The sequence below is a fragment of the Taudactylus pleione genome, unplaced genomic scaffold (assembly GCF_031769625.1).
Source record: "Taudactylus pleione unplaced genomic scaffold, aTauple2 ptg000372l, whole genome shotgun sequence".
In the NCBI taxonomy this organism is placed as follows: domain Eukaryota; kingdom Metazoa; phylum Chordata; class Amphibia; order Anura; family Myobatrachidae; genus Taudactylus; species Taudactylus pleione.
The window spans coordinates 9,715,099-9,733,761 of record NW_028284773.1 but is presented as its reverse complement, the minus strand read 5'-3'; the positions used below and the strand labels follow the sequence as shown (position 1 = coordinate 9,733,761).

Genomic DNA, 18,663 nt, shown 5'->3' with positions numbered 1-18,663 from the left:
CGATTCGTCTGTCCATACCACACTTTTCCAATCTTCCTCTGTCCAATGTGTGTGTTCTTTTGCCCATATCATTTTTTTCCTTTTCTTGGCCAGTCTCAGATATGGCTTATTCTTTGCCACTCTGCCTACAAGGCCAGCATCCCGTAGTCGCCTCTTCACTGTGGACGTTGACACTGATCTTTTGCGGGCACCATTTAATGAAGCTGCCAGTTGAGGACGTGTGAGGCATCTATTTCTCAAACTAGAGACTCTAATGTACTTGTCATCTTGTACAGTTGTGCATTGGGGCCTCCCACTTCTCTTTCTATTCTGGTTAGAGTCTGTTTGTGCTGTTCTCTGAAGGGAGTAGTACACACCATTGTAGGAAATGTTAATTTTTTTGGCAATTTCTCGCATGGATTAGCCTTCATTTCTAAGAATAAGAATAGACTGTCGAGTTTCACATGAAAGTTTTTAAGTTTTTTTTTTTTTTTTTTTTCTGGCCATTTGGAGTGTATAATCGAACCCACAAATGTGATGCTCCAGATACTCATCTAGCTCAAAGGAAGGCCAGTTTTATAGCTTCTCTAGCGAGCAAACCCATTTTCAGCTGTACTAACATAATTGCACAAGGGTTTTCTAATCATCTATTAGTCTTCTAATGCGCTTAGCAAACACAGTGTACCATTAGAACACTGGAGTAATGGTTGCTGGAAATGGGCCTCTGTACACCTATGTAGATATTCCTTTAAAAACTATACTAGCTGCAAACATCTGGTCATTTACCACATTAACAATGTATAGAGTGTATTTCTGATTAATTTAATGTTATTTTCATTGAAAAAAAAAAAAAAGTGCTCTTCTTTCAAAAATAAGGAAATTTCTAAGTGACCCCAAACTTTTGAATGGTAGTGTATGGTGGAAGGGATGTAACTTGGCATTGGCATGCAGGCTAAGTCTAAATGACTCTGTTTAGACAGAATTGTGCGATACTGAGTTGTGTGTATGCAGAGTGCATATCCTCCAACATGACCCCTTCGGCCAGCAACAAAATGTTCTGTTCCTAGGCTTTCAACTTATTTTGGTTGCAGTCACTCCTGCATAAACTCCCTTCAACCCAGTAAGAGCAATTGTGAATTAGGTGGACAGTCCCAGGAACAGATCATTTTTGTACCTGGTAGAAGGGGACATGTTGGAGGTCTGAGAGCGCCATCTGCTTTCCTCCTACATCAAGGATAGGGCTGATGCAAGTGCACACTGGTGATGACCGCTATTAAACCGGGCATATGTATAGGAGCAGTGCAGTTTCATTGATGTGTACAACTATGGGCTTATACCAGCATTTTGTTCCATGCATGCAATGCTGATATACTTGTGGCTTTCTTGCGTACAACTCTGAATCAGCCCTTTTATTTTTAATCCAGTAGAAAGACTGCAGAACCTGCCTCCCCTCTCAAATAACTCTTCCAGATAAATCATGTAAGAAACAATAATTGCATATATTGCAGGAAATGGTAACCGATATACTTTTAAATATTAAAGGATTCATATAAATTTTGAAAACCTATTTTTTTTAAAAAGTAATGTGTCCTATATCTTTTGTTTTGTTTTTTGTGCACCTTTAAGCTGCTAAGGCACATTTTTCCAATTAGCAATGCCATCTGAGAGGCATGAAAATCTCTGATTTTAATTGTGTATTAGAATTGAAATGTTTTGCTTTTATATTATCACTCGTAGTTCTCTCCAGGTTTAGGTTGTTAGATTGTGTGTGTGTGTTGTGAATAATAAGCAATTATTACACTTTCAGTGTACCGTAAGAAGGTATTAGTGGTGGCACACCTTGGTAATAAAATGGAATATTTTAAGCTATGGTTCTAACAGACTTTGCACTGTTGGGCATAGTGACTAGGCATTTTAGCAGGATGTGACTGGGGATTTTATCCCGACACTCGTTGTCTCTGTGGAGCTAAGCTCCATGTGGAACTGCTCACATCTAATTATAGATTGCTAAGCGGGTGGATTGTACCGTGCTCCTGAAATCTTTGCTCAACAGCCAATAAATACTTTCATTTTGAATTCAAGCTTTCAAAGATTAAAGAAAAATATTATACAAGTGAATAGTTTTGCTACTTTTCTTTTCCTATGAATTATGTAGATTATGCAAAAGCTTTTACATTTTAATACCACATTATTTTAATATTTGAGAGGTTTTCTTATTAAATCCAGCACAATGGCTAATACCAGATTTAGTTCGACAAGTGATCCTAATTGATCTACTAATAGGTCTGACAACAAAGCATATCTTAATCAGTTTAACAAGTAATAAGATGTTTCAGTACAACTGCCTTGGGGGACTTTAAACTGTAACTGTAGAAGTCACAGCAAGCAGGGAGCATATATACTGAAAGTGAATTTGTGCTCCATCTAGTGGAAAATGTATAAAATGTTTTTATTTTATTATGTAAATAGTCATTCTACGGTTATTGTTATACATTAGTTTTACATTAATTTGGGGAATTCAATTCAGCGCGAGTTTAAACTCCTGGGATGAGTGCCAGAGCTATTCAATTGCCCTCAACATAATTCTGCAACCCAGCAGATTTATGCTCGCAGTCTCATAAGGTGCGAATAGAAATCTGCGCTGCACCGGCACTTAAGTCTGACAACGCAGTTTACCATGACTAAAGGCACACATCCACTTAAATAAATGAAAACGACTGCACGATTACGACATTGTAATTGTGCAGTCGTTTGTCAGTCTGTAATGTTCAGTTCAGTGCGGCTCATCAATCATATGCAAACATGCTGACGTTATCGTCTGGTTGTACAACCTATTTGCCCGATGATAGATGTCTAAACGACCAGCGGGAGCGCACATCGCTGGTCGTTTTAGAAATTTTTTTAAACTATGTGCAAACGATTATTGAACGATATAGTTATCGCTCAATTTAATAGTCTAGTGGATGTGTGCCTTAAGCCCCGGGCATTAGTCATGGTAAACTGCATTTCCTGACCGAAGTATTGGGTGCAATGCAGGCAATTGAATGTCTAGGGGCACTCATCTAACAAACTCTCGCTAAGTCCCCTTTTCCACCAGCTAATTGCCATGTCAATCTGGGTTGCGGCTCCTAAGAAAAAATCCTGGCATGCGAGTAAAACCCTGCTCAGGCTCAGTAGCACTGGTAACTCGGGTCTTCTGACCCGGGACTACCTGCCTGTCTCCCTGTCGACAGCTGTGACATCAAACAGCCTCCGGGAAGGACCCCCTCCCCTGGTTGCCAGTCCACACCAGTCTGGCGGTCAGGGGAGAGCTGGAGTTTCTGGCGCTTTGTGATGACATAATCTCCAAATGCCGACACTGCACTTGTGTGCAGTGTGAACGGCGCTGACCCGGGATATGGGAGTAAATCCCAGGTCTGACCTGGCTTGGAACAGTATTCCAAATCAATCAGACCTGGGATTTTGGTGGATAAAGGGGTACAAATTGATCTCCGACCCCCCCCCCACCATTGTATTTTGTAAACTGCCTTGCATGACTAATTGTTTCCCATGCAAATGAATACTGCACATACACAGACAGCTCTGATTGTTACACACCGTGACTGTGTTGTCTGACTCCCCTGCAGAATTGCTGTTCTGTGCATCTAGCTACATACACTGCATACAGTAGATAGGGCTCAATTGCAAATTGATTGTGAGGTAAACTAGTAGATACTGGATACAGGAAGTATATCTATTAGTTTCAGCTGCTCCTAATGCACTTGGCTTATTTTTGTATTGATTCCTTCCACGTTTAAAGTTTTCGTAAATGATGCTTAAAAGCTAGCGTGTAATATGGAAAAAATAACTGACATTGATCTGATGAAGCCGCTCCTGCACACAGCTGCTTCAAAGTGCATGGAACAAGTTTAAATTATCTGTGCCACCTGGTCTGCTTCGTTTAGCTAATTAGACATACCAAAGTGCAGATCTGAAACCCGTGGCATTTCAATGTCTGCCAATCTCTTGAGTATTTCTAAAATTTACATTTTGAACTGTCAACCATCACAAAGGGCTGCAGCCTCATTATTAGCATCATAATCAACATCCGTTTAAATGTCAACACTGTTTTGTGCTCTGTATGTTGTAACTTTGCTTATAAACTGCTGTGGTAGACTATAGAATGACTGAGTGTCTGATTCAGCGCAGAACGCAATTGCAACCGCATGCGAGTTCCGTACTGCGTATGCACCGCACTGTGCGTGCATGGCAATCGCACTGCGATTACGCACGCAGACAGGAATCCATCGCAGAGTGAGTGACTGGCTGTGAACGTTTGGGGGTGGTGACGGGGGAGTGGTTGCAGAAACGTAGGCGTGCCTGTCCATTTGAAGGCTGTTGCATGGGCATGCATAAATAAGCTGTGTATGCAATCGCAGTTGCTAGAGTACTCACTGCATGCGACAAGACAAGTGAGACCTGCTGTAATTGTGCGTGACGGGTTGATTTTCTCCGTTTTATATGGAGGACTGCGAGGTATTATGGATGTGAGAAAGCAGTAGTGGGTGTCTCTATGCTGGCTGTGGCAGGTATTAGCATATTTTCGTAGCTTCATTGCGTGCAATTACGCAGCTGAGATCGCAATTGCAATCCATGTTGAATCAGGCCCTGAGTTCAAATGTAAGGTAGTGTTCTAAACCAAGTTTCATATCCAGAGAGCTACAGTGCCTACGGCTTTACTACTATCTAAAATTTTGGGGCGCAAATTCTATAGATCAAAATGATTTGCACTTTTTTCCTGTTTCCTTTAAAAGATCTAGCTGGTTCATAGATTTTTTTTCTTTAGCTGACTCCTGACGTCTGTTATTCTGTCCACCTTTATACCAGCTGCAAGTGGTACTCTTATAAAGCTTTACATTCATAAAAGGTATTAGAGATTACATATTTTCTTCCCTGTCACTTTGAAATGACAATTAAAAATAGTAATTTAGATCATTTTCACAAATAGGGGCCCATTTAATAATGAGTGATATGCTTGTTATCACCCATTACTAATCTTAAATGGTGCTCCAACCAATCAGATTCTGTCATTTGTCAAACACAGCCTGTAAAGTCAGTCAGGAGCTGATTGGTTGGAGCACCATTTAAGATTAGTAACAAGTGATAACAAGCCTATCACTTGTAATTAAATGGAGCCCTAAATATGAGCCTTTTTTCCTACGTTGGCATGTCATTGTTTAATGTGGCTAGTTACTTTGTGAATGTGTTTTTTTTTAAATATGTATAAATAAATTCTTCATCATGTTGGTTTAGAAACCAAATTGTGGATATACTTTCCTATACTAAACTACTACTATTTTGTTTTTCACAGGCATGGTGCAGAAACTAGACCAGAAGCTGCCAGTAGCTAATGAATATTTGTTGCTTTCTGGTGGTGTCCGAGAAGGAGTTGTGGACTTGGACCTTGATGACTTAAATGTGTATGCCCGTGGAACAGAATATGACATGGATTTTACTCTGCTAGTGCCAGCTTTAAAACTTCATGACCGGAACCAGCCAGTCACACTGGATATGCGCCATTCCGCTCTGTGTCACTCATGGCTTAGCCTTCGATTGTTTGATGAAGGGACCATCACAAAGTGGAAAGACTGTTGTACAATTGTTGACCATATAAATGGGGCGACTAACTATTTTTTCTCCCCTACGAAAGTTGCGGACTGGTTCCACGAGTCCATCAGCATTGTCCTGTCAGAGATTCAGAAGAAACCTCAGAGAGGGATGCCCAAGGTGGAGAAGGTAGAGAAGAATGGCACTATTATTTCCATCATTTTAGGTGTTGGGAGCAGTCGCATGATGTATGATATTGTGCCTGTCGTATCATTCAAAGGCTGGCCGGCTGTCGCTCAAAGTTGGCTAATGGAGAATCACTTTTGGGATGGCAAGATTACAGAAGAAGAAGTCATCAGTGGCTTTTATTTAGTGCCAGCTTGCTCTTTTAAGGGTAAAAAAGATAATGAATGGAGGTTGTCATTTGCCAGAAGCGAGGTGCAGCTAAAGAAATGCATTTCCAGTAGCTTAATGCAAGCCTATCAAGCTTGTAAAGCCATAATCATAAAGCTTTTATCGAGACCAAAAGCTATCAGTCCGTACCATTTGCGTAGCATGATGCTATGGGCTTGTGATAGACTGCCAGCTAATTACTTAGCTCAGGAAGATTATGCTGCCCATTTCCTACTGGGACTCATTGATGACCTACAACATTGCTTAGTCAACAAAATGTGCCCCAATTACTTCATTCCTCAGTGTAATATGCTAGAGCACCTTTCGGAGGAGACCGTCATGTTACATGCCAGGAAGCTGTCTTCCGTAAGATCAGACCCGGCAGAACATCTCCGGACGGCCATTGAGCATGTCAAGGCAGCCAATAGGCTAACCATGGATCTCCAGAGGAGAGGAAGCACCACTAGCATACCATCACCACAATCTGACGGGAGTGGCGACAACCAGCCAGATGATCGGTTAGCCAAAAAATTACAACAACTAGTGACTGAGAACCCAGGGAAATCCATCTCCGTCTTCATCAACCCTGATGATGTAACCAGGCCTCACTTTAGGATCGATGACAAGTTTTTCTAAAACTCTCAGATGCTTACATTAAAGACTTGATGTGTAGTCTATGTGATGTCTCTTGTTTTTACATATCCAGCATAGATTGGATCTGACAAGAAACAATATGAACTTTTTAATCCTGTTTGTGCAGGACTTTGCAAATTTTGAAACAGTATATTACTATTTCATATGCTGCTTTATCATTTTTAGTTTTAAGGGAGAACATAAGCCTTAATGACCATTTTATGTTTGCTATTGTCTATTTAATTTGTATAGATGTTAAACATTCTGATTTATGTTTTGGAAATAAATTAATCACATTGGGCTTCCATTGTTTTACATAATGCACAGACAACGTTTGGTACTCCCAGCTAGTGCTGAACTGTATCCCTCACACTGCTGAACCTGTGTTGCCCGTATCAGCTCTATATTATTAGTTGTCCTGAATGCAGTGAGCTTGTACTCAAGCGTTCTTCTTCAGGACCCATTGTGTTTTTGGAGAATTACTGTAGATTGAGAAAATTTGCTGTTTCTATACAGTTCCAAGAACAAGTTATATGGGTAAATCTGCAAATAAACTAATTCTAATCAGATAACACAACAACCTATTACATTTTCATCCATCTTGTGTCTAATTGGAATGATTTCACTTCTGTTTTTTTTTTTTCAGAAGTTTCAATCCAAAGAATGTTTTAGAGCTTTTCAATTATTCATCCTTTTCCTTTCTAGGTACAGTTTCTATTGTAGAAAGATGTAAAACGTTATGACTATATAGTACTGTAAATGCATTGATGCTATTCTGCCTAAATACTTTACTACTGGAATTTATGGCATTCAACATCAGAGGTTTGCTACAGGATATAATACTTGTAATATTATTTATCATTTAAATAGGTGATTGCAGAATTGTCTTGAATGTTTGCAATATTTATTTAGCATAATTTGTTGAGATTTTGAAACCTTGGGCGTACATCATCCTTTGAGACTAATACTCCTTTCATACTAAAGTCCTGGGTCTAACACAGGATTTGTAACACTGTTCCAAATCAGGTCAGACCCGGGACTTACCCCTATTATACCACGGCGCCAATCCATGTTATTCCCAGATCAGCGTTGTTCACGCTGCACACGAGTGCACTGCCTGTGCTTGGAGATGACTTCTCCTTGCACCGGAATGTGGCTGTCTCTCCTTGCTGTAAATGGGTCCCATGTCGGATGACCTGGGTTACCCATTTACATTGAGCTTTACCCGGGTCCTTACCTGGAAAAACACTGCTCGCTAGCAGGGTTGGCTTCCCGGGTAACTGGACCCGAGTGGAGCCGTTTCCACTGATCAAAATCCTGGGTTGATGCGTGTTCACGTGAAATAACAGTGGAAAAGGGGTATAAGTCGACAGAAGAGTACAGAAATTAAAAAGTTTGAATAGATACAACTGATATTTTTCAAAACAATGTTATATGCAGAGAGTCCTGTGAGTAAGAAAGTGTAAAGACTCTAAGACCATTTTCTCCTGCGGTGCTTTAGTAGCAGTTGGCCAGCAATCTGCTATCACATACATAGAACATAAGGTGAGACTGTCACCATCAATAAATATTGTCTGCTTCCTTTAAAAAAATAAATATATATAAACTGAACTAATTCATACAGGCCTTTTATTTGGTTCGCTGTCACTTCTTCTAATACTGGTGGCATGCTATGCAAATGAGAGGAGACAGACTGTGAGGGCATTATTTGCAAAAAAAAAAGTTAACGATTCTGATGAAGTTGGGCAGATGATTTGCGAAACATCCCTCTTCTCTGAAAGATGGCAAAATCTACCAGAACACTTTCTCAAAAGTGGAGGAGCTGTTATTCTTTATACTACAGTTAAGAAACAAAACTAATATTTGGTGCTATACGTTACACCAATTTTAATAAACGCCCCAATCTTGTATAAGTAAATGCTATACAGAACAAAACAAAAATTGTGCGCTCAAGTTCCTGCAACTTTTCCTAACTGATATTCATATGAACCATACTCAACCACATTTTAGCCTAGGGGCTGCATCCGTCACCCCCAGTGAAACAGTCTTCTGGCAGGGACAGTGACGACTTATGAGAAGCAATCCCTGCTAATCACAGCCAGTCAGTCCTTGGGGAGGTGATTTCTCCCCTTGGGACTGGCAGTCCAAACTATGTTTAGCAGAGAGAATACTTCCAATGGGAAGCCACTCCTCTGCCTTTCTGTGAGCCCTATCCGGCTTCTAGGGGCTGCCGCTGATGACGACATTTGTGCGCATCTGCCAGTCGTGGGCCCTGCCAGATACATTGCGCATTCGCAATACACCTGGGAGACGCCAGGAGAGAACAGGGGCCACACTGCTGCTCGGATTGCATCCCCCTCTTATAAAAAGGTAGGAGATGCCACTGGACTCTATGTATAATTTACAAGAATTATCAGCTATGTTTATAGTTTATGTTGAATGCAGATTGCAGGCTGGCAATGATTGGGTCACCTGTGTAAACATGGTAATGCCTTGTCACTGATGTATGAAAAGATTTAGAAACTAACAATAAGCATTACCATATGCATTATTTGCACTAATGTTAGTTATGTCTCTTGTCATGTTCTAATTGTTTCCTACCATAAATATGTGCTTGCTTTCTCTTACATAGAATAAACCTTTTTTCATTTTACTGGTCTTGGTTCTCCTTTAAATATGAAGCAATGCATTCACCCTGCTGAAATCCTATGTTCTCCTTGATTATGTATTACATGCGTGTTTTATACATCATCACCCAGAGAAGAAACTTCTGTCATTGTGTATCTATATGCTGCTACCAGACTCGCGATGTATAATTGATATGCATTTTTTTTTCTCATGCAAATTAAAAATGGAAATCCTATTTTTTGACTTTCTTGTATTTTTCACCTGCTGTTATCAATTTGTGATACAAAGTCATCATACTTACTGTGTGGACATCGTGGGATTTGTAGTTCAACAGCCAAAGATGTGTCTTTACACATCTTTGCTGCAGTCACGCTAAAAAGCCCCTCTTTGCGTGAAGTCCCGTGAGACTTTACTTGCGCTGGGCATTTTATTTGCATCTTCTGGCAAAAATGCATCGAAGTCACAATGCGATGCAACTAGGACGCACCAGGAGACTGTGCTGATTAATTTGATATGAGACACGTGCATATCTGTGTGTGAATGAGTCTCTGAATCTCTCTATGAAGTTCTACAATGTAGCAGCCGCTGTTTTTTCATTCCAAGTTCCGTTGTGCTTCATATACAGACTCTGGTGCACACAGATTACAAGTTTTGCATATCAAATCAATCGGCACAGTCTGCTTGTGCGTCCTGGTCCTATCACATTGCGACTTAGACGCATTTTTAGAAAAGACTAGATGAATGAGGACACATCTGTACTTGTGATTGGTTTCACTAAGCTTTATCCATTGGATAAAATGAAAATCACAGAACATATTTAGGTGCAATCAAATACCGGCCTTTTAAAATCAAAGTGTCCCTACTTGGAGCACTCTGCAGCAAGTTCTAAGGCTCAACAGGAACTTCAGAGGCTACGCTATCAACTTATTGAAAAAGAAAATTATTTTGTTGCCAGTGGTGCAGTTAGTATACGAATCACCTGAAAAGCAATACAATTGTTCACTGTGTTCTTTATGGTCAACAACTTACATTCTGCTATGGAGAATACGGTTCTTCAAATGGTAACCTGTCAGGTAGAATAGTCAGCACATGATGTCTACTATTCTCTATCAGATCTGAAACCTGGTTATTCATAACTGAAAAACTTAAGGATTATTTATAAAATTAGAGTTTTATGTGGCTCTTAAAATGAAAAATATTAAGGCACATATGTACAACCAGAAGCCCAAGAGTCACGTGTAGTCTGTAGGAATGAATTACTATACAGGGAGATCCAGGCACCGGACCAAAACCTACAATAGTGTCAGGGCACTGGACTCGCCCAGTCCTCGCCGTTGCACCAGTGCTGAGACCCACCTATTTATCAGTGTTTTCAGACAGTCTCTTGCAGTGAATCATGTGATCATGGACCCCAGAAGGATTATGGACCCCCTGGCGAATTTTGATCCTGGACTCCTCTTAACATCGACAGAGGAGTTGAAAAATGTTCTATCACAACAACTTGTACATGGTTTTCTAGTGAAAAGTGTAATTAAATGGTTCACTGGTAGCCTCCCGCCCTCCCCCCCCATACTTTATAAATCAGAGTAACTTATATGAAATCCTCCTTGCATGCTAATCTCGCCCCTCTCCCACCTGCAATTTATTCAAACCAATTCATTACTTTTATGTTATATAGAATGACTAACTCTAAAGCATGACCCTCTGTCCTCTCCGATTTGTTGTAAGATTGGATACATTAAACTATGTAGTCCTGATCACTCCAAATACTGGGGTACTCTGTGGCAGTGTTGTGGTCGTACAACAACTGAAAGACATCTGTGACTTGAAGTTGCAGGATGGGGTGGGGGGGAGCAGATTTTCATACAAAAAGATAAAAGCCTGTAAATCGTAATTTATAGTGAAGTAGTCCAGCAGACAGTTGTGGGATTCAGTCATAAATGCCACACTTCATGCAGAATATATAGTAGATCCCTAAACTTAACCTTTTATATACAAGTGTACTATACATTTTGATTTTAGCACCACAAACTTAACCAAATATTACAGAAGGGACAGATGGGCCAATTACACTATCACAGGCCAATCTATTTTTGGGAGGAGAGTTGGAAAAAAAATATTTTCTATATATCGAATTGAGAAATTGAAGCTTAGAGTCCCACCTCTTTATCAGATCTAGAAACACCCAATAGTGACAAGCCTGTGTGCACCATACACACTCCATCTCAGTGACAGCAGAGGGTCTGTGCATTACACAGTCTAATAAAGTAGTTATATACAGCAACAACTCCTACTTGTTATTCCTGGGGGCTCTGCTCTGCCAATCAATCAGAAATGTGTTACTTGTGCGCATGTGCAGATTTGCAAGCCTGCATATGCACACAAATTAACAAGCAGACCAGCTTCCAGAGACTGCATTGGCTGCAGCCCCTAGAAGCCAGATATGGATGCCATTATAGCAGGGGAGAGGCTTCTTTATTTGAATTGAGGTCTGGACTGGCAGTCCCAGGGGGAGAAGCCACCTCCCCCTGGGGCTGGCTGTGATTAGCAGGGAGAGCTTCCACTGGGAAGTCACTGCCTGTCGCTGGGATACCAGATTTTACTGAGGGAGGCTGCAGCCCTTAGGTAAAATCTGCAACTGGTTATATCCTTACCATAGACACTGATGAGCTCTGATCACTGTAACGCCTTAAGGCCCCCCATACATCTGCGCAATGGGATCGGAAATTCCGATCTGCCAGTCGTAAATGCCATCGATGTTCCGCGATCCGTCGCAGGATTGGTGAAATTCTACATCTTAAATTTCACTGATCTGCTAATGACTATCATTTTTTGATTATGATCAGCATATCTGTGAAATCCAACATGTTGGTTTTCAGCGTTCCTGCGACGCCGGGTTGCAGGATCGCTACATTGCGACGATCCGTCGCAGATGTATGGGGACTTTTAGTTTGCAGTTCACCATCTGGTCTCAACGAGATCTCCATTTCCTGCTGAGGAACATCCTTGTAATGCTGGGCATGTACTATACAATTATCTGTCAGATATCTGTCCAATCTGGCTGGTAATGTATGGGAGCAAATGACAGTCTATCATATGGTTTTAAACACTGGAAAACGGTCAAAAAAAACAATTGTTCAAATTGGTTAAACTCGTGTGTTTTTAACCAATTTGTCTGAACAACCGTTTTTGTCTGTTTTCCAGTGTTTGTGAGCAAATGGTCAATTATCATTTGCTCCCATACATTACCAGATTTTCATTCCAACCAGACAGATATCTGACAGATAATTGTATAGCGTATGCCCAGCATTAGTGTTTGCCCTATAATAGCATGCTCAGAATTTTGATAAATAAGTTACCTTCAATGGTTTTTTGTAGAATAATTTTGCTTGTGGTTTTTTATGTCCTTCCGAACAAATCTTTGTTCTTGTTGAGTATCCAGTGTACAATGATTTGTCATGGTTTGGTTTGTTTTGTCGACATTTGGTGTGAAATTTAGTCCTCTTAAATGCAGTCTCATAAATGGAAGCTCCCAAGAATAAGGACCATCTTTGTAGTGTGGCAGCTATTATTGCAAGTACTTTTTTTTAATCAGATTTAATAGACTGGGATAGGTGGTCTATAACCAATAAAGATACTGGTGGCATTTCTTTCCTCCCCATGCAAGACTAAGCTTCATTACCAATTTGTACAGAATGACTTTTTTTTTCTCCTGCTATTAATGAGCTCAAGGGATATGTGCTACAGGTAAGGTGATGGGGAGAAATAGTTACAAATGAATGCCCTTTGTGTCCAGGCATTGCACCCCCTGGTGGCACGCATGTTTAGCTAGGCAGTATGACATAGCTGCAGTGAGATTTCTCTTTTTTCCTGAGGTAAATTCTGTGCATTTAAGCAATCAGTTTAACAATGTACTCATTTGAATGATATAATATGTATCATTTGGACCATAAACAATTGAGCTTTCCTGATCTAAGGTAATTCCTGCAGCTAAGAGTCCTAAATATTATGAACAGGTTTCTAAATTTTATCCAGAAGACACAATTTTTTGAATCATTCTTATTTTATTCTTGACAGGAACAAATGTTCCATAGCCAACATATACAGTTTTATAATGTTCAGCAGTAAAGTATTTAAAAGAAAAAAACTTTTCATGAATGTATATCATTTATCATTTATAAAAATTTTATAATTACCTTTATATAAAAAAATAATTTAACTTGAAGTTTCACCTTCCTAGCTTACAACATTTTGAGATGTGAAATGTGTATATTAATTGTTACAGTGTATAATTTGTTTCAGAGTACATTTGATTTTTCTATGGATCTTTTAAGAGAAGAAAATATATTGATAATACCTTTGCAATCAAGCAGACTTTCTAGCTACAGGTAATTTATAATTAACTAAAGGCAATCATTTTTTTTTTTTTTCTTTCATGCGTGGAGTAGATGCTCAGGACGATGGAAGGTGACATCAGCAGGAGCAGATTAACAATAATTTTTTATTTTTTTTCCCAAAACTATCAGAAGACTACCATACCTGTACCCTGATCCTGGCAGGATGGCACAAGAATAATGGGAACCCTATTAGGAGTGCACAACTGCCTTTTTCCATGCCATCACTCTGATCCCATGGGGGATGGCCACAGCACCTACGATGCACATACTGTGCTCTGTAACCACAACTGCTCCTCTTCACATGGTGTCCAGTAACTGTTGCTCCACCACCACTGGATGATCTCTTCCTTACATCTGCACCATCCTTCCCTCATTGTATAGCTGTGTGCCCTCCTCACGTGTGTCTCATCACCCCTTTGTGTCTTTCTCCTCTTTGTGTGTCTGTCTCTCTTTACCCTTCTTAATATATCTAACTATAACCCACACTATAATAACTATAGTTGTTCCCACCACCCCTCTGCCCATCGTAACACACTTTTCATCTTACCATGCACCTTCATCCACCACCAATTTATTTTTTGATTAATAACATTTTTATTCAGGCACCATAGATCAGTTGTTTGCAATCATATAATGAACATAGTCACTACAACAAAATAATAAAAAATATTTGAATCAGCACAGCATTAACAAATGTGGCCCTACAGGGACCAAATAAAGAAATGGAACATGCATAAAAGTTTACAACATTGAATATCTAAAACAGCAAGTGTAACATGATGTACATATCAACATTTTTGCTGTCTACATATGAATAGAAAAACAATACCAAAAAAATTACAATTACTTATAGCTTTTTTTTTTTTTAGCAGCAATTTCTGATTGTTCTAGGAACCTGGGAGGGAGACACTAATGAATCCTCACCTATAAATTCAGGGAGATAGGTGGATCCCGTGCCACTAGTCTGCTGAGATAGCAGGTGGTATTTCTAAGGCTATGGTGAATTTGCTCTCTAGTTTCCACCACCAAATTATTTTTCTACCTCGTCCATTCTTCATCCTGTACCTTCCTGCTCCTCATCTGCTGGAGTCCTGGTGGCTGCTGATCAGGAATAACATGGCTGAACCTTAGAATGGCAGGTAATTTTAATATATATTTATTCTCCTTATAACCCTGCTATTTATGGTGATCACCCTGATAGCAGTAAGATCTGATGACTTTCCCCAGTCGAATTACACATATCATGGTGGATCATTTCATCATTTTAAAAATTGCTTTATTCCTTTAGGGAAAAGGAAGCCATATTAAGGCGAAAAGCATCAAGTAATTAATTCTACTGATCATCTCTCTACCTGATGATGATCTGGAGCACTGTGAAAGTTTATGTTGATATTGCTATCCATAGATGGACTGAAATGCTGAATAAAGAAGTACTTTTTACACTGACATTCGTATCTGGAATTATTTTTTATTACACTTAATAATGTTCATTGCTTATTTCTTAAAATATATCGATATTTGTCCTAGGGTGGGTGCAATAGCAATGGAGTGCTGTACAGGTGGTCTTACAGTATGTCTCAGCTAACCCAAGAAAAAGAAAAAAGATCTAACATAGTGTGTACCAGTAGGTAATGGTTCCAATCTTTACAAATAAATATTTATATTATACTCCCCTTATGATGAATTGGTCTGCACATTGGACATTCAATCACCCAATGTCTGTCAGTATATGAACAATGAGGAGTGTGGTGGGGTATAAATAATTTGCAAGATGAGTCACTTAGAATAGAAGTATTATGTAATATATGTATAAAAAAAAATGAGATTAATCATCGGTGAGAGTTCTGAAGAGATCCTTCTCCTGCACAATCTGCCGTGTGAAGAGCTTCGGGGCCAGTACACCATCTCAGGACAGGACGGCATACAGTAACAGACAAGTTCCAAATAAATGCTTTTTGAATAAAATATTTTCTCGGTCTCGCTACTAAAGTACAGTATGAGGACGGTGGCCGCTATCTGGTGTGAAACCAACCAGGAGATATGCTGCGGTACAAGGATAATGAATGGGTTTGTTACTACGATAACAGTATAAATACATACATGTACTTAGTTAGGTAATGATAAATGTGCCCCTATATTTCTTATCTTTTACATATATTTGGTTACCTTCACTCAAAATAATCTCCAAGAAAATACTATGACTGTTTGAGTGGCGCAGCTTGTTCTGGCTGCACATCTCATCCTGATATTCCCAATAAAGACCCTGATGCACACAGGCACTTGCTTCCCTGCACTCCTTTCTTCCTTCCCCTTCCAAACTCTCACTAACTGTCACTGTAGACAAGGGACATACTAACTTTTTTCTTGGAGTGCCATATTAAGAAAATCATTTTGAAGGTGGACCACAACATTTTTCTCAGTTTGCCTCCCTGCAATTAGGTGAGTTCCTTAAGACCCCACTTATGTGTCAACTCAGAGACCACCTTTTGTTACTTACCTGCCAAGTCTACTGGTCTGTGTCCAAGTCCTATCTCCCTCAGCCTGTCTGTCCGCTGCTGCAGTCGAGTCTGCGTGCCAATGTAGTCTGCTCAGACAGCGACATGTGCAGCTGTAACAGGTTGGCCTGGGAGTGACGTCACTTTACTGCGCTGCCACAAAGCATTTACTTTGTAAAGACAAATTGCCTACATCACTCGGTGTGTACGCTCAATATGCACGTACCCACAGTCACTAGCTACGTCGTCAGGTTTGACATGCTGCACATGAAACCTGGCGACATTGCATGGGGAGGTTGAGTGGATGGGGTCTTTTTGCCTTAAAAAATAGCCTTCACTCTTTGGTACAGTAAATAGACTTGTATATATTTTACATTTGCACTGGTGTAAACCACATTCAATACAAGGGAAAATGTGAATATCTGAAAGTTGTGTCTCATTACTTTTGTACTTGATCACTTGTAATGGTTGTTTTCACTTAACTACACAAACAAATAGAAATGAGCCAGCAAAGTTGTTAAAAACAAAAAAAAAACAACATACTTCAATTATCCTCCCTTGCAGAGAAAGCATTGGTTCAGTAATTGTGTGCTTAGGGCAGTCACTCGGGTAGCATTTTCTCAGTGGGTCTCTAGCGCTGCTTCAAGGGAACAGATTTGAAATTGCTTTTAAACTGTCAGGAGAAGCATAACGCACCATTGCATTTTACTGTACAAAAGGGGACTATTTATCAACAGAGAAAAGGTGTCAGACATTAAAAGTAATGTCATTATAGTACTATTTTCCATATATTTGGAATATAAAATATAGAAAGAGTGATCCACCAGGGGGTGGCGTCGGCCTGCATTCCCAGAAACTGGGGTATGTCACCCTTGTTTCCTAGGAGAGTGGAGGCCAGGGTCTGCCTCAGAGAATGCAGATTTCCTGGCCTCGCAGGCGAGCAAGAGGCAGCCAGTCTGAGTAAGTTTCAGCTTACTTATATGGTCGATGCTGGGAACATCGTTACTGATGATTGTGATGTTGATTCCGATGCTTCGTCTACGGACGCAGCACTCGGATCACAGATGCTGAATGGAGGCATCTTTTTCCTTCAGACGCCTCCTGCAGTCCAAAGAGGTAGCAGCGATGTGTTCTGCATCCATTTCTGAATCAGGCCCACAGTTAATAGAGAATACATGCACAAATACAGTAGTTTGAAGGAATCTATGATCTGCAAACTATAAATTTTCTAAGGAACAGGATTACCACCTATGAACAGCTGGTGAGCTTAAGGCCAGGCCTCCAAGTGACCGCTGATGGCACGGTAAATTACATTTTTACAACCACTTTCCTGGTGATCAAAACAGTGAAGCTGCACATGCTCAGTGCGGGACTCTAGTGCACAGAGGTTACATGCACACTTGTCAGCAGCTGAGTGCCAGCAGCTTTTTTCACTGAATCAGATTTTCGGAAGCTCACTAAAGGCAATCGTATACCAGATCACCATAGAGACATGTGGAGGGATAATCTCCATTAAGAAATAATGGAAAAGAGGTATCTAGTAAACGGAAAAGACAACTGCTTATTAGGAGAAGCAACTTTCAACAATTCAAGCAAACAAGGTAGAAACATATTTTGTTATGGGGGGAAAGAGTAAAAATAACATGAGATTGTTCAGACTTGTTCTGCTCTATCTCATAAGGGACTCTATTCATGATTACTTAGTTTCCACAAAAGCTGGTAAAAATTAACATTTGCACCTGCTTTTGTAGAAATTAAGTTTTGTGGCCATTCAACAAAAAGGTAATGCAGGAGATACAGATATCTCCTGCTTACCTTTCACTTCCAATGTGGCCCACTGTCCACATACACTAGAATGGGGACCTAAATTCATCAAGCTCCAAAAATACAATATTTTCAGAGCTTGACTGCGGGAGCATTCGCCATCTTCAGATGGCATTTGCTTCCGCACACGGCGCTCACCCCGCTTCTTCGCTATGGGAGGGAGTCCTGGGTTGCGAAGAGGGATCCTTTCGGATCCCTCTGCCCGTTCCCGGTTCCTTCCACCAGACGGCAGGGCTTTGTGCGCCTCCGTGAAAGGAGCAGTGAAACCGTTTGGGGAGGCAGCTGATTTTCTGATGAGCTGTCTCCGCCCCGGAGCAATGATGAATTTCACCGGCGGTCGCCGCAAGTTAGTATGTTATCGGGGTCCGCACAGACCTCGATAATTAACATGATGAATAGACCCCAAGGAGTCAAGTACTTCTCAAGAGATATGCTGAGTAGAACACTCTACTGTAAGTACAGCATGTAGTTATTTTTTTTGAAGAATAATGAAAACTGTTCAATTTTTCCCATTGAAATGACATCAGACTTCCTACAGCTGTATTGCCTACTGCCACAGACAATATGGGATTTGTAGTTCAATGGAATGGAAAGAATATAACACACTCCTGGTAGTATATCACTTAAAGTTTCTGCAGCTGCATCACTTACTGTGACAGACAGTATTGAGCTTGTAGCTCCACTGAAAAGAAAGAAAATAAATAATTGCTATTGATAGAATCAATCCG

General features: G+C 40.2%; 1 protein-coding gene across 1 annotated transcript in view; it reads left to right on the top strand.

The window, feature by feature from the left end:
- Positions 1–9,244, top strand: part of MB21D2 (Mab-21 domain containing 2) — a 97,218-nt gene extending 87,974 nt beyond the window's left edge. Inside the window, exon 2 of the mRNA XM_088444736.1 lies at positions 5,330–9,244. Coding sequence (XP_088300862.1) covers positions 5,330–6,594 — 1,265 coding nt within the window. The 3' untranslated portion in view covers positions 6,595–9,244. The remainder of the gene's footprint in view (positions 1–5,329) is intronic.
- Positions 9,245–18,663: the final 9,419 nt, after the last annotated feature.